This window comes from Canis lupus, chromosome 16 (genome assembly GCF_011100685.1).
Source record: "Canis lupus familiaris isolate Mischka breed German Shepherd chromosome 16, alternate assembly UU_Cfam_GSD_1.0, whole genome shotgun sequence".
NCBI classification, from domain to species: domain Eukaryota; kingdom Metazoa; phylum Chordata; class Mammalia; order Carnivora; family Canidae; genus Canis; species Canis lupus.
In genome coordinates, this window is record NC_049237.1 from 9,118,993 (window position 1) to 9,135,772 (window position 16,780).

Below are 16,780 nucleotides of genomic sequence, written 5' to 3' on the forward strand. Positions count from 1 at the left end.
AGTCGGCTTGCAGTCTTTCTCTTCCTCTCCCCCTCCCTCCTATGCATGCTGTCTCTAAAATATGTAAATCTTAAACAAAAAATTCCAGGGGCACCTGGGTGGTGCAGTCAGTTAGGTGTCTGACTCTTGGTTTCGGCTCAGATGGTGATCTCAGGGTTGTGAGGTCAAGCTCCTTGTCGGGCTCTGCACTCATTAAGGAATCTGCTTAAGAGTCTCCTTCTCTCTCTGCCCCTCCATCCCTACTCGCTCTAAGGTAAGTAAATCTTAAAATTCCAGTCAACATACAACATAATATCAGTTTCAGGTGTGTAACATAGTGACTCAACATGCCAATACATCAGCTGGTGCTTCTCACAAGGGTACTCCTTAACCCCCTCACCTATTTAAACCATTCCCCACCCCCCTTCTGGTAACCATCAGTTTGTTCTCTACAGTTATAAGTCTATTTCTTGGTTTGCCACCCCTACCCCCTACCCCCACCCCACCCCCACGCTGCCCTATCCCGTTTATCCTGTTGCTTGTTTTTCCTTAAATTCTACATGAGTGAAATCATACGGTACTCGTCCTGGACTGACTTAACTTATTAGCATTATACTCTGGATCCATCCATGTTGTTGCAAATGGCAAGATTTCATTATTTTTTATGGCTGAGTACTATTCCATTGTATCACATTTTCTTGATCTGCCAATCTATGGACACCTGGGCTGTTTCCATAATTTGGCCAATGTAGTACATAATGCTCCCAATAGGCACTGACTACATGTGTCCATTTGAGTTAGTGTACTTGTATTCTCTGGGAAAATACACAGCAGTGCGACTGCTGGATCCTGGGATAGTTTTATTTTTAACTTCTTGAGGAACTTCCATACGGTGCACTTTTCCACAGTGCATCAGTCTGCATTCCTATCAACAGTGCAAGAGGATTCCTTTTTCTCCACACCCTCACCAACACTTGTTTCCTGTGTTGTTGACTTTACCCATTCTGACAGGTGTGAGGTGACATCTCCTTGTAGTTGTGACTTGCATTTCCTTGATAATGAGTGATGTTCAGCATCTTTTCATGTGTCTGCTGGCCATCTTTGGAGAGAAATGGTCTTTGAAGAAATGCCTGTTCATGTCTTTTGCCCATTTTTAAATTGGATTATTTATTTTTGGGGTGTGGAATTAAAGAAGTTATTTATACATTTTGGATACTAACACCTTACTGGACAGGTCATTTGCAAATATCTTCTCCCATTCAGTAGTCTTTTTGTTCTGTTTCCTTGGCTGTGCAGCTTTTAATTTTGATGTAGTCTCAATAGTTTGTTTTTTTGTTTTTCTTTGCCTCAGGAGACCTCTCTAGATAAACACTGCTATGGCCAATGTCTGAGAGATTACTGCTAGGCTTTTTATGGTTTCAGGTCTCACATTTAGGTCTTTAATGGATTTTGAGTTTTTCTGTAAGATAGAAGAATGTGGTCCAGTTTCATTATTTTGCATGTTGCTCTCTAGTTTTCCCAACACCATCTGTTGAAGAGATGTTTTTTTCTCCATTGGATATCCTTGCCTCCTTTGTCTAAGATTAACTGACCATATAATTGTGGGCTTATATCTGGGTTTTCTATTCTATTGATCTATATGTCTATTTTTATGCCAGCACCATACTGTTTGATTACTACAACTTTCTAATACAACTCAAAGTCCAGAATTCTGATGCTTCTGGCTTTGTTCTTCTTATGACTGTTTTGGCTATTCAAGGTCTTTTGTGGTTCTATACAAATTTTAGCATTGTTTGTTCTAGTTTCATGAAAAATGCTGTTGGTATTTTGATAGGGATTGCATTAAATGTGTAGATTGCTTTGGGTAATATAGGCATTTTAACAATATTTGTTCCAATCTATAGGCATGGAATGTCTCTCCATTTCTTTGTGTTAGCCTCAATTTCTTTTATTGGTATTTTATGGTTTTGAGAGTCTTTCACCTCTTTGGTTGTTTATTCCTAGGTATCTTACTATTTTTGGTACAAATATAAATGAGATTCCTTCTATTTCTGCTTCTTTGTTGTAGGTGTACAGAAATGTAATAGATTTCTGTACGCTGATTTTTGTGTCCTGTGACTTCACTGAATTCGTTTATCAGTCTTTGTTTTAAAGTCCAGTTTGTCGGGATCCCTGGGTGGCGCAGCGGTTTGGCGCCTGCCTTTGACCCAGGGCGCGATCCTGGAGACCCGGGATCGAATCCCACATCGGGCTCCGGTGCGTGGAGCCTGCTTCTCCCTCTGCCTGTGTCTCTGCCTCTCTCTCTCTCTCTGTGACTATCATGAATAAATAAATAAAATCTTTAAAAAAAAAAAAATAAAGTCCAGTTTGTCCAATATAAATATTGCTACTCCTGCTTTCTTTTGACACCCACTTGAATGATAAATGTTTCTCCGTTCTCTCCATTTTTTTTTTTTTTAAGTTCTAAAATTTAATGGTAAAGATCAGGCAATGGTTATTGGTCAAGTGAACCCACATCAATAGCTGTGAAGTGTGCAGACACTAGTTCTTAAATAAAGGTGACAAGTACCAATGAGATTCTTAAAACACTGTTCAGGATCTAAATAAATGTGATTCTGGACATAATTCAATCCACTAGTCTAATTGAATGATAATGAAATCATTAATAATTAAACCAAAGGCATAATTTTCCAAATCACTTTTAGTTAAACGGAGTAAATTCTAGCTTTTTTAAAGTCTAAAGTTACAAAAAACTCAAAGCAACCTATTTTTCTACCTGAGATCAAAACAAGTTTCTTTTTTCCTGTCTAAACATAATTCTTGGCATTGAGGTAAATCTGAATTCACACAGTATACTTTGTCAAACTTTTCCAAAAAATGTTAAGCCCTGCTTTATAAGCTCTCATGTTACAATACATATTTACATATTTTTTTTCTTCAAAGACTGACAAATTTACCAGGCTAATAGGCATGTAATAGGACCATGATACTACTATTGTGAATAGAAAAAAGCCGTTCATTTATACAAAGTGTTCCTATATGGTGCAATATGAAATGGGATTACTATGTACATACACAAATCACCAAAATTCAGAAACTGAGCTCACTTTGAGAAAATTCTTTTTGGAGCAAAGGTGGTCAGGTTGTGTCCTATAACGAAAATATTGTGTATAAGAGTTCTGAAACCAAGTATTAGCCTAAATTGGCAATAACTGCAACTTAAATTAAAAACTAAACTTGGGAGTCCCTGGGTGGCTCAGTGGTTTAGCGCCTGCCTTCAGCTCAGGGCGAGGTCCTGGAGCCCTGGGATTGAGTCCTTGCATGGAGCCTGCTTCTCCCTCTGCCTGTGTCTCTGCCCCTCTCCCTCTCTCTGTGTCTCTCATGAATAAATAAAATATTAAAAAAAAAAAAAAAACCCAACTAGATCTTTACTGTGGCTATGCAACTTTTGCTTTGTGGCCTGCAAGAACTTTACTTTTTTTACTGTTTACTTGTTTACTGAGGTAACAACCTCTTATTTTTTGCCTCTCTTCGCACTCCACCCGTCTCCAGCCTTCTTCTTCATGGCTGTCTTTGGCAATGCTTCCAAATCTTGTAAACAAAAGAACCTGCTAACGTAAATGTGGAGGAAGAATATGAACCAAGAAAAAAAAATATTACAAGGAAGTCTGGGCGGTAGTATACCTTCAAGGGAAAGGGAATCTAAAAAAAATAGCGGATCAGTACTCCTGGCCCTTCTTGCACATTGTCTCCTGATTTAGAAGAGCATGAAACCAAACTGTCAAACTCTGTAATGACTTTGAAGGAGGAGCTACAGAAGTGAATACAGGATAAAGAAATACAGCAGCAGCTTTAGCTGTCAACGAGTTTCTTTGCTCTGGCATTGGCAACATCAAGACAGTCTTTGTTGGTGTCAGCCTTTTCTGTGATCCAGTCTACACGTTCATTTTGAGTGTAAATCTCATTGACTAATTCAGGACCATGTTTTTTAGGTTTCCTAAGATACTACCCATTTGAGTCAGGTTCTCTTCCATCTCATCTTCTCTGGCATCATTAGTTATAAGTAATGTATCCACCACCAGCTGCTCCAGAGGTTGGTTGTTGAGGCTGATTGTCGCTTGGCTGGCTGCTTATATATTCAATTACTAGAATATATTCATTATTAATATTCTAGAAGAGTTGTCTCCATCATCTCCACATGTTGCCTTGTAGGCCTTACCAGATTCAAAGTTCTTTGTCCTACTAAGGGAGCAGACACAAAGGCCACAGAACTTGCTGAGTTCCATTAAAGTCTTCTCTGCTTCTCTCATTATCTTTATTTGGTTCATGCCTTCTATGCGGTTTAGTTCCCCTTGTTCATCCAGCATAGTGATAATCTTGATTCCTGTATCCTAAGACTCAATACCAGGACTCTCCTGGTACTTTCCAGAAACTCATCAATAACTTGGTGGGCTCTGAGCTGAATTTCTTCTGATGACAGATTATCAATGATGAATTAAAACTTTCAGTAAGCACAGAAACTGAAATGCAGATATTCAAGCAGTTTGGCCATGCCTCTTTGAGCCGCAGCAACTTGTACACTGCCCAGACTGGACCTGGAGCTGTGTACTCCTAGCACCTATGCACACCAGATCCCCCATCCCCTAACTCTGAACCTGCAGGTGTCTTTAGGTCTAAGAGTCTCTTGGGGCACGTGGCTGGCTCAGTCGGTGGAGCATGAAACTCTTGATCTTGGGGTTGTGAGTTTAAGCCCACTGTTGGGTGTGGAGATTACTTCAAAGTAAAATCTTAAAATGTTTTTAAGTCTCTTGTAGGCAACATTTGGATGGGTCTTTTGTTTTTTTATCCATTCAGTCACCCTATGTCTTATGATTGGAGCATTTAGTCCATTTGTATTCAAAGTAATTATTGACAAGCATTTATTGTCACTTTGTTTTGTGGTGGTTTATGGGATTTCCTGATACTTTTTTTTTTTCATGCTTTGCTGGTTTTCTTGAGCAGTCTGAATTTCTCCTTTCCATATTTATATTATGATTTATGGTTACCATTAGGGTTGTATATAACCTCTTTTGCATATAGCAGTCTAATACATATTAAGTTGATGGCTGCCTGTTTAAACCCATGCTAGACTCCTATCCTGCCCCACATTTTAGTATATGTTGTCATACTTTGCATCTTTTGTGAGTTCCTTGAAAGATTTTAATAGAAAGTCACTTTCACGCTTTTGTTTCCTACCTCCACAGTTACTTTAGATCTCTTCTATAGAGTCTCCTTTAGGGATCCCTGGGTGGCGCAGCGGTTTGGCGCCTGCCTTTGGCCCAGGGCGCGATCCTGGAGACGCGGGATCGAGTCCCACGTCGGGCTCCCGGTGCATGGAGCCTGCTTCTCCCTCTGCCTGTGTCTCTGCCTCTCTCTCTCTGTGACTATCATAAATAAATAAAAAAAAATTTAAAAAAGAGTCTCCTTTAGTATTTCTTGCAGGGTTGGTTTAATGGTCATGAACCTTAATTTTTGTCTGGGAAATGCTTTATTTCTCATTTTGAATGCTAGCTTTGCTGGGTAGAGTATTGATGGCTGCATTTTCCCCTTTTAGCACTTGGGAGCAGATCATGCCTTCCCTTCCAGCTTGGAGACTGACTGATGAAAAACCTGATAGCCTATGGGTTTTCCCTTGTAAGTAATGGATTTATTTTGTCTTGGTGCTTTTAAGATTTTATCAGTATATTTTGCAAATTTAATTACAATGTCTTGGTGTTGGCCAGCTTCTGTTGATTTTGATGGGTGTTTTGTGTGTCTCCTGTAACAAGATGTCTGACTCCTTCCCCAGAGTAGGAAATTTTTCAGCTACTACAAGTTTTGTGTCCCCTTCTCTCTCTCTTTTAAAATATTTTATTTATTCATGAGAGAGGCTGAGACATAGGCAAAGGGAAGCAGGCTCCCCACGGGGAGCCCAGTGCAGGACTCGATCCCAGGACCCTGGGATCAACACCCTGAGCCGAAGGCAGACAGTCAACCACTGAACCACCCAGGCATCCCTGTCTCTTCTTCTGGGACTTCTATAATATGAATGTTATTACATTTGATGGAGACAAGAAGTTCCCTAAGTCTTGTAGAATTTGTTTTGTAAAATTTCTCTCTTGTTCAGCTATTACTTGAAATCATTGATTTGTTGCTCTTTTTCCAGCCTGTTCATTAAATCATGCATGCTTCTAATCTCATTTATTGCACTCATCTTTTATTCTTTTTTAACTCCTGTGTTAAGGGTCTCACTGATGTCTTCCAGCTCAATCCCAGTGAATATCCTTATGATCCCTGGTTTAAATTCTTCATCAGGCATGTTACTTCTTTTACACTTAGAGGTCTCTGGTCATGACCTTGCCTTGTTCTTTGATTTGGGATAAATTCATCTGCCTTCTCATTTTCTCTAAGTCCCTGCCTGGTTCTCTGGGTTCGCCAATTATGTCTCTTACTCCTGAAAGTAATGGCCTTATAAAGAATTCACGTAGTGCCCAGGGCCTGGTGTTTCACACAGTGCTGTGTTTTGTACTTTTGTGTTCTGGCTCCTCCTTCCTTTAGGCTCTTTGTCTGCAGAAGTTCTCTTTGCCTGCTGTGGGCAGTGTTTGGCCCCTGGCCTGAATGTTTTGGTTGGTGAGTTTTAGGTGTACTTTGATCAGCTTGTGAGATGAAACTTGTCACCACCTTCACTGGAAATGAGGCCCTGTAAAACTGGTTGGGAGACATGGTATGGACAGGGGGTTGTGCTGGTCTTCTGGATAAGGGGGGCCCGCTCCACTTGGACTAAAGCAGGCTTGATTGAGAAGAGCAGTTCTACTGAAGCACAGGGGTGTGGGGCAAGTTAGGCAATCAGTGTAGGTGCTGCACTGGTTCCTGCAGGTGTTTATACTGAGGGGTGTGAGCGGGCAAGGGCCGGCCAGCTTCTCTACTCTTGGAGAGATAGCTCTGTGAATGCTGTCTTCGGTCACACTGTGAGAAGATAAAATAATCTCCCTGCTGGGTTCCACCGGTTCAAACTCTTCGGATCGCTGTTTCCACAGTGTCTGTCCTCAGGTTGTCTGCCTTCTTTCCAAAAGAAGCTGCAATGCCTCCAGACTGAACGCTCTCAGAGCCCCACCTGCTAACACAACTTCTGGCTTTAAGTCTTACTGGTTCCAAGAACTCAAGAAAGTGAGTTTTCCAAACCAATGGTTCTGAGGAAACGTTTTCCTTTTGCGTTCCATGTTCTTTTGTCTCTCTCAACCTTCTGCATAACCTGGGCTCCCTCCTCTCTGCAGCAGGCAGGATCCATTTCTCCCCAAACTCCATCTCTATGTCTCCTACCTTTGGTTTTAGTTGTGGGATTTATTCCGCCAGTCTTGAGGTTGATTTCTGAGGTATCTAGGATAACTGAATAGTTCTATTTGTGGGATGAGGCAAGCCTAGGGTCTTCTGCTGCCATCTTTCCCCTCCACACTTTAGATAACTGTGACCTCATCATCGTGTTCCTTGCTCCAAAAAATTGGGAGGATTAAGGTCCAGATAGCTGAAAGTATGGCTTAGAAAATAGGGGTAGAAGACAGCTGCCCAGTGCCCTGGATCATCTATCCACCCACCCAATTGCCTCTGTCAATAAGTTGCATAAAACTGTGTGTAAATAGTATATAGACAGGTTTGATTGTTATTTTAGTCTTAAGGTCCTTCTCAGTATGGAGGATGTGGTACTGACCTTCTAAAGAATAATGAGATTTTAGGGTTATTCTAATTCAGAGTAGCTGCCCTGGCTTAAGAATGATTAAAAGTGTAGATTGTTCATTCCAAATACTAGAAGTACCTAAGCAACAAAATTGTTCTAAAAGGATTTTTAAGATGGGATTGTTAGAGAGCCAGGCAGCTGAAGTTATCTAACATGGTAGCCTAACCCCAAGTGATGTCCTTCACTGGCTACTGCTGACCTGTGGATGGTCATGTAGCCTGTACTACCTACAAATGAGAACTGCATTAACAGCTAATAAACATTTATACAATTAGGCAGAGAAGTATAAGCTTCACTTAAACAATGCTAAAAACATTTCCCAATGTTTTAGAGTTTGGTCAGTCTTCTTGCACATACCAGCTCAACCTGTTTGATCTTACTCCATACCCCAAGGTATTACATCCAAAGTAGATAGATACAAAATAATTTTTCAGAAACCAAGATTAAAAGAAAGTGGGCCACTAAGGGAGATGGGTCTCAGATTAAACTCTGCATAAACTGGAGTGTGTGGAACTAAATACGGCAAGACCTTCAGTTATTGATGCACAACTTAGTAAACTTAGTGAGTGTCCTTTTAGATGTAAATTTGCCACTCAGAATTATTTACCTCTGTGGCCCACGTACCTGAGTCATACTAAATTTGTCACACTCGGGACCAAAGACAACTCTTGGAAGGTGAGGGGAGGTTAGTTTACTGTAACACAGACACGAAATATTTGTTACTAGATTTTCTAGAATCACAAGTGTGATACCTGCCAACTACTGTTTAAAATCACTGGTATAAAATGACTAGTAAGTACATAGCTCTTCAGTGGAGAAAGTGTTATCACACCATGTTTGCTGAATGAAAAAAAAAGCCCAGAAAAACCCCATTGCTTTTGCAGGTCTAGTCCTTCTTCCACAGCAATTGTTACAGTCCTGAAGAGGCTAGAGTACAGTCAGCAAGGGGCCCAAGTGGACCAACAGTTCATCTTGGCAAGTATATGTTTTATTTCCTTTGGTGCCTTGCACGGTAAGGCACTAATAATGATATAACAGAATAGAAGAAATGCCCACAGCAAATAGTTCTAGTGACAATTTACTAGACAAGTTACAGTTTAATGACGGTGGTGGTGATTGTTTCATTTTATTATTTTTTACAATAAGGTTGTAACCTTTATACTCCACACACACAAAATAAAACAAGTGCTTATGAAAGAGTCCCTGCCCCCACCCCCCTTTCCAAAACATCCTGAACATAGCAATAGAACAGAAAAATCAAGACATGTTTGATTTCAAAATTTCAATAAAAAAGCAAAGTATGTAATGCAACAGCTGTTCAACTTCCAACTCTAAATAGGCACCGTAAAACAAAACAAAACCTCTCAGTATTTAAATTTCTCCAGCACACTTTCCAGTATAAATGCTCTGTAATCAGCTAGTAATAAATGAGAACAGAACCTTAGAACAGAAGTTATATTGCTTCCCTGCTCCCCCTTTCTCTTATAATTAGAGGGTGGAGGTATTAGGGGATACAAAAGTCAGAGGAAGAAGAATTAAAAAGAAAAATTCTGAAAGCTGTTGTTTGTGGACTAGAAAGGAAGACAGCATTTTACAAATGTTCAAAAAATCCCAAGGCAAGCAACACAATTCGTTCACTATCACTCCTACTAGAAAGAATAAAGATATCGGCATCTTATTATATAAAACTGTACTTTCAGAATTGCATTACAGGTTCACCAGAAACTATGGATGTAGTTTTTAGGCTTCATCAGGGAAACAAGTTCAGTTCAGATCAAGTTAGATACTGTGCATCTAGCCTATTTGGATCGGAGTCTGGAACTTCTCACTGTTACTCCCAACAGCTGTAAACTAAACAATAGTATGTAACTCCATAGGAAGCTTAAGGATTGAGGATATGTACACAGCTAATTATATCTCCCCTGCTTCGCGCTCTTCAGAGCTCCTCCTGTCTTCTGATCTGCCATTAGCGCTCTCATAGGACCGCTTCTTATCTTTTCGATCTCTGTCACGAGGTGATCTGTCTCTTGAATTCCTGTCTCTGTCACGTGATGCTAAGTCTTGGTCTCTGAATCTTTCTTTTGAGGATCTGAAAAATATTAATTTGAGGAGCAAAATGTGTTGGGAAACCCAATATCCAAATGAAAGAATCGGATAAATATTAAGGTACTGATAGCTGAAGTTATACAGAATACATCCAAGAAAGACAAGAGGAGCCAGTTTTCTGACCGAAAAGAGCACTCACTACCTACCCATTCTGACAAGGGAGATGGGTGAAAACAAACAGCTAAGGGTCAGAAACCATAAGCTAAAATAATGACTTAATGGAGGATATTCTCATTATCTGAGGCAATCATAAAGGTTTTCCAATTAATGGCAAACATATTTGCCATTAATGGCAAAAGGTTTCCAATTAATGGCAAACATAAAAATAGTATAGAGACAATACCTTAAAAAAAATCAAAGTGTTAACTAATTTTTTAAAAAACAAAATAGAGGTTCCAAATTGGGTAGAAACTAAGGATGTAGAATGGGGGGTCAGCAGACCTTTTTCTCTTTGCTGTCTGGCCAGAGATTCAATTATTTTAGGGGGTATTCTTCTTCCTTTTCTTTTTATCAACCCTTTAACAATGTAAAAACCACCCATAGCTCCCTAGCTATTCAAAGAACAGGTTATGAGGCCAGATTGGCCTGCAGGCAACAGTTTGCCAATACTTGACTTGGATAAGAGAACTAATCAATGACATGGCTTTAAATAACCCTTTATTATTTTTGCAATCTTCTTTATTCTTCCTGAGTGAGCTTATTCAACCAAAATAAGAATGGAAGACACAGAAAGATGATCATCCTATATCCTGATTAACCATAATGGTTTCTTCATATCATCTCTCCATTCCCATACTCAATTTCATTAAGAAAGGTAAGTGATAACAAGCTCATATCAGAGATTCAATCAGAAGGAAAAGCAAAGGATATTATGGGATCAGAATATAAAATCTATACTTTCAACATCTAGAATGAATCTGAATCTGTAATATATAGTACATTTATTTGGTTCTTAAAGGTGACATAGTACTTTTTATATAATCATCTCACTTAACCAGGCCTCAGATCCTAATTCTGAACACAGGTCAAGTAATACTTTGAACTTCTAAGGCAGGAAAAAACTTTCTCAACTTTATTTCTAAAACTGAGTATAGATTAAACCAAAATTGTCAACTTTGAGTATTCTACTTGTTTTTTAATAAGCATGATTTTTCAAAAGATGTGTGTGTGTGGGGGGGGAGTCACAGTGCATATCTGGTTATACTAATCCTCTCCAAAATCTTTCTAAGAATGGAATATGGAGAGAGATGATGCCTAAGAATTAAGGACACAGTTGCAGGTAAGTCTCAGGTCAGTACTAACTGGAAAATAACCATGAGATGAGCATCAACTAGGATTTTGTGAGAGATTACAACATCCCATCCATAAGCAGTTTACTTACACTATGTCAATCAAATTACCACTAATCCTGATAACATAGGTACTTCAAAGATGGGGAAGGACAGGATAATGATCCTTGGCCAAAGGCCACTGAACCCAAGTAGTCTCTCAAGTCTGCACTAGGTGTTTGAACAGACCAGGAAGTAGAAAAATGCAAGTAAGTCCTCATTTATTAAGATAGCTGTTGCCAAGGAAATGTCACCAACAGAATTATATCAGACCAGCATTTCACAGTTGGGGAAAAGCATATAGTAATAAGACTTGTAACTTGGACCTTTACCTTGAAATTTAAACTCAAATATTTAGCAATTGGCTGCTAATTTTTGGTAAAAACACAGAAGATTGCTTTGATAAAGAATAAGTTGCCGAGATTAGAAGTGCTCTTGAGAAAAGCAAAAACTTTTAATAGTTATACAAAAATAAACCTGTTTATGAACATGCTGAAAATATTAAGGGTGTCATGTAGGATAATGAAAAACTGTCCTATACAACTTCAAAAATGCAGGAATCATTAGGGACTAGGATAACACAATCCCCGGTGAGGAGACATGCCCCTCCCTTCCATCCCCACCCCCATTTAATAAAGACATTTAAGAGTTCACAGATACCAGAAACAATGACCAGTGGGCAGGTTCACAAAACAAACTCTCTAGGCCTTCCATCAACCAGTAGGGTGACTCTTAAAATATACAGTTCAGGTAAACCACAGGGGAAAATTTCTACATTGATCTGTGATATTCAGTCCATCTCAAATATCTTTTTACTACCTGGTTTTACCTACTAGCTGAAGCCATTTTTATTTCTCTGGTATTTCCCTCATCTAAACTCTTGTATTACTCTGGATGTACACAGTAGCACTTTATATGTTAAAAGATGTTAGTCTTATGTTCTAACTTGAATAAAGTTGCTCAACTATGGTATACTTCTTGGGTTATTTTTTTTACTAGGCCTAGTATAGAAGCAAGTATATAATTCTTACTGATTAATGTTACTTGAACTAGTTTGCTAACAAGAGTGGAACAAATGTTCTCACCAAAAAAAAAAAAAAAAAAAAAAAGGATAAACACCTGAGGTGAAGGATGTGTTAACCACTGGTGAGACCCCTCTTATAATGTGTGTGTGTGTGTGTGTGTATATACACACACACACACACACACACACACCTCAAATCACTACAATGTACACCTTAAATATCTTTTAATTTTGTCAATCATACCTCAATAAAGCTGGAGGAGGGGGGAAAAGAACTACCTGGAACAAGGCAAAAATATAAGGAAGAAAATATTTAGTGACAGCCTATTCAACAACTCCACCTATGAGTGGTTTTAAGGAAAGGCTTCCCTCTCCTCCACCCCCTCCCCCAAAGACTCTGTGAATTCTACCATGGGCTTTATGGAGAGTAAGTGATAGAAAATTTAAGACTAGTAGGTGCTAGGCACTCAAAAAAGGTTTATTACATATATGCTCAAGAAGAATTGACATGAAAAAAGCAATTATAAGCATGGTTCATGTTCCATAGAAATAACCTGGCTTAAGGACCACCTTGTGACCTGAGAAGTTTTGGGAGCTTGTGAGTGCTAAGGCTCTACCACATTCCAATCCTTTGTCCTGACATTCAGGTCCTTCAACACACCACACTCTAGATCTGCCCTCCTTGCACCTTTCAAGTTTTCATGCCAAGAAAGTCTAATCTCAAATTCTGAATCCACCCCACCAAGCTAACTATATATAGCAATGCATACCTATGCTGCAGATAAAACAATATACCAGAATGTGTCTGCTCTGAAAAAGTGCACCAGCTCAAAGAGGTTTGGAAAACAGGAAGTCAAACAAAGCTAAACTCTTTAAATGAAAGGACTTCTCAGAACTCCCAATCCGCCAATACACACTGAAAAAACGGAGTACTGGTACCTAAAATTGCCCACAAAGTACTTTTTTTTCCAAAATACACTGAGCAGAGAAAAAGCAATAACCTCTGCAGCACATATTGGTTCCAATTTCTTACTCTGGCTCCTAAGTGTATTCTTTAACTACCCATATAATCAGGGAAAAAAATGTTATACACTCACAAATGTGTACATGTGACCAGATGCAAGTTTCAAACCAATAGTATTCCAACTCTAAACCATAAAGGTAGTTCCATATCCTTTTATGGACACCTCAGTACCTCCTCCTGGATCGCTCTCTGCTCCTGTCTCTAGAACTGTGCCCACTTCGCTGGTGGCTGCGGCTGCGGCTTCGGCTGCTAGAGCGGGATCTGTGGCGATGGCGTTTCTCCCGAGATTTGGATCGAGTTCTCCTCTTCCGTTCCCGTGACATGGAGCGAGACCGATGTCTGCGATGCTCTCTGGACCTGGACCTACAAAAAACATTTGCTTTACTTTTTAACTTTCTCAGCAATGCATTTCTCCTTTACTTAAAGCCTCTTCTTTTAAGACAAATGATTTCTCAACATCCTGACTTAATGCCATTTCTATTTCTAGTTGGCTAAATCTACACCAAAATAAGATGCTGACATAGTAACTACATACTAGAATTTCAAAATAAAAAAACACTAATTTCAGAGTCAATCAATATTGTACAGATTTAAATCAAGAATATCATAAATATGGGATCCTTGGGTGGCTCAGCGGTTTGGCGCCTGCCTTTGGCCCAGGGTGTGATCCTGGAGTCCTGGGATCAAGTCCCACATCAGGCTCCCTGCATGGAGCCTGCTTCTCCCTCTGCCTGTGTCTCTGCCTCTCTGTGTGTCTCTCATGAATAAATAAAATCTTAAAAAAAAAAAAATCACAAAAATTAAGAAAACAATCCACACATCCACAGCACTACTACATGACAGGGATTGTATTCTCTAGATGATTTATGAATATGTATTTCATTTAAACTTTTAAGATTTTTGGTATACTTTAGTAACAAAGTATGTATCTGATGGACATGGATAAAAGTGAGGAGAGGCAGGAAGGAGAATATTATCTAGGATAAGTCACTAAGTCTGAATTTAAAAGGTTATAGGACCATCAAAGTAAGTTTGAATGCTCACAATATGCTTAATCACAGTATAATAACACAGTAAGACAGTTCTCTATTAAAGCAGTACTTAGTTTTGAGAGAAAAAAACTAACATACATAAATCATTTTAGAGAACTTTATTTGAAATGAGAAAAAAAGTGTTTACAAGTACAGTAAAGGAAAACGGTTTTGAAGAAGCCAAGAGAAAAACCCTTTGATGTGTGGGGTGAGGGCTGGAATGGGACATGCAGAGGACATAAAACATCTGAGAGAAAACAAATAGGAAGAAAGGTATGGAATGTTGTTTTAAGGATCATTTTAAGAGTGACAGCAAGGATCTAAACTTGACTTTTACAATTGCACAACTTTTTCACTGTTTGACTTATATTCACTAAATTCACTTACATTCACTAAACATGTTTTTTAAAGATTTTATTTATTTAGTTATTCATGAGAGACATATAGAGAGAGGCAGAGACACAGGCAGAGGGAGAAGCAGGCTCCATGCAGGGAGCCCGATGCAGGACCCGATCCCAAGACTCCATGGTCACGCCCTAGGCCAAAGGCAGGCGCTAAACCACTGAACCACCCAGGGATCCCCTAAAAATGACGGACTTATACACTTTAAATGGGTGAACTTATGGTATGTAAATAATACCTCAATAAAGCTATTAAAAATTTCATCACCTTATGAATATGGTGTTTTCTCATAATTTGATAAATTCAAAAGCGTATTATTCAGGTGATACAATTTACAAACCATTTTCAAGTAATAATTTTTTTTAAAAGATTTTATTTATTTATTCATGAGAGAGAGAGACACACAGAGAGAGGCAGACACACAGGCAGAAGGAGAAGCAGGCCCCATGCAGGGAGCCCGACATGGGACTTTATCCCCGGTCCCCAGGATTACGCCCTGGGCTGAAGGCTGTGCTAAACCTCTGAGACACCCGGGCTGCGCAAGTAATGATTTTGTTAAGTGAAGTTTAAAAGCATCCAACTTATGTCAACATGAAATTTTGTTAAATGTAATTTTGTTACTCATTTTGAGCTATTATAATGAACCTATGTCTTTCAATGCATAATTCTTCTTTTTTTTTAATTTTTATTTATTTATGGTAGTCAGAGAGAGAGAGAGAGAGAGAGGCAAAGACACAGGCAGAGGGAGAAGCAGGCTCCATGCACCAGGAGCCTGACGTGGGATTCGATCCCGGGTCTCCAGGATCGCGCCCTGGGCCAAAGGCAGGCGCCAAACTGCTGCGCCACCCAGGGATCCCCATAATTCTATCTTTTAAAAAAAAATTCTAGACAATTATTCATTTAAAAGGAATTTAGGGGGCAGCCCCATGGCTCAGCGGTTTAGTGCCACCTTCAGCCCAGGGCGTGATCCTGGAGACCCAGAATCAAGTCCCACATCGGGCTCCCTGCATGGAGCCTGCTTCTCCCTCTGCCTGTCTCTCTCCCTGTGTCTCGAATGAATGAATGAACGAACGAACAAAAAAATAAGTAAGTAGAATTTAGGGGGTCTGAGTGACTCAGTTGGTTAAGCATCTGCCTTTAGCTCAGGTCATGATCCAGGGTCCTGGGATCAAGCCCCAAGCCGGTTTCCCTGCTCAGCAGGGAGTCTGCTTCTCCCTCTCCTTCTGCCTCTGCTCTTTCTCTCAAATAAATAAATAAAATCTTTAAAAAAGAATGAAAGTATTACTGAGTGCACATTTACTATTCTAGGTATAGGAAGACTGAGCAGCAAATAAAGTGAAGTCCTTAACCTCATGGAGGTTATACTCCAGAAAGAAGTCAACAAAGAAATGTGAACTAGTGAAGAAAGAATACATTAAAAAGGAAAAGGTGGGACGCCTGGGTGGCTCAGCAGTTGAGCGTCTGCCTTCGGCCCAGGGCATGATCCTGGGATTGAGTCCCACATAAGGATTCCTGTGAGAAGCCTGCTTCTCCCTCTGCCTATGTCTCTGCCTTTCTCAGGTTCTCTCATGGATAAATAAGTAAAATCTTTTAAAAAAATAAATAAAAATAAAAATGTAAAGGTCAACAGAGAAATGAGGTGGTCATCTTTTATAAAGAATAGGTAGAAAAAAAATAGGTAGAAAAGGCTTTTCTGGTAAAATGGCATTTAATAAAGATGAACTAAGGTAATCAGCTAATCAGCCATCTCAGAATAAGGTGCTTCAGATAGAGGGAACACAGGAGCAAAGGCCCTGAGGTTGAAGAAAGTTCAGAATGCTAGAGAACTTAAAAATACCTGTTTGCCTAAAATGAAGTGAGCACCAGGAATAAATCAGGGGTCTTACAGGCAGGATGACCACATACCTTTTAATGCAAACCAGGATGCTCTCTCAATGATAAATTATATGAAGGGCAGGGGGAAGCTTAAATATGCTGACACAAAATATAAGCTGGTACCTACCACCCCACTCTTAGACTGATCACTCTACTTTTAAAAGCTATAGTGAGGATTTCCACTTCCCTTAAGTGAAATGGAAAACCTTTGGAGAATTTGAACAGAGGGTTGATATAATTTACTTCACTTTTTAAAGGGTT

General features: G+C 39.5%; 1 protein-coding gene, 1 long non-coding RNA gene and 1 pseudogene across 2 annotated transcripts in view; 1 reads left to right on the forward strand and 2 right to left on the reverse strand.

Annotated features, from left to right (window-relative positions):
* Nucleotides 1-2,662: 2,662 nt before the first annotated feature.
* On the reverse strand, nt 2,663-4,474 carry LOC100682750 (annotated as a pseudogene).
* Nucleotides 4,475-8,797: 4,323 nt separating this feature from the next.
* Nucleotides 8,798-16,780, reverse strand: part of LUC7L2 (LUC7-like 2 (S. cerevisiae)) — a 62,181-nt gene continuing 54,198 nt past the window's right edge. Inside the window, 2 exon segments of the mRNA NM_001131056.1 lie at nt 8,798-9,818; nt 13,383-13,574. Of these exon segments, the coding sequence (NP_001124528.1) occupies nt 9,641-9,818; nt 13,383-13,574 (370 nt within the window). The 3' untranslated portion in view covers nt 8,798-9,640.
* Nucleotides 9,526-12,137, forward strand: LOC102153778. The gene is made up of 2 exons (XR_005371252.1): nt 9,526-10,649; nt 11,065-12,137. It is a non-coding gene; the product is annotated as an uncharacterized LOC102153778 (long non-coding RNA).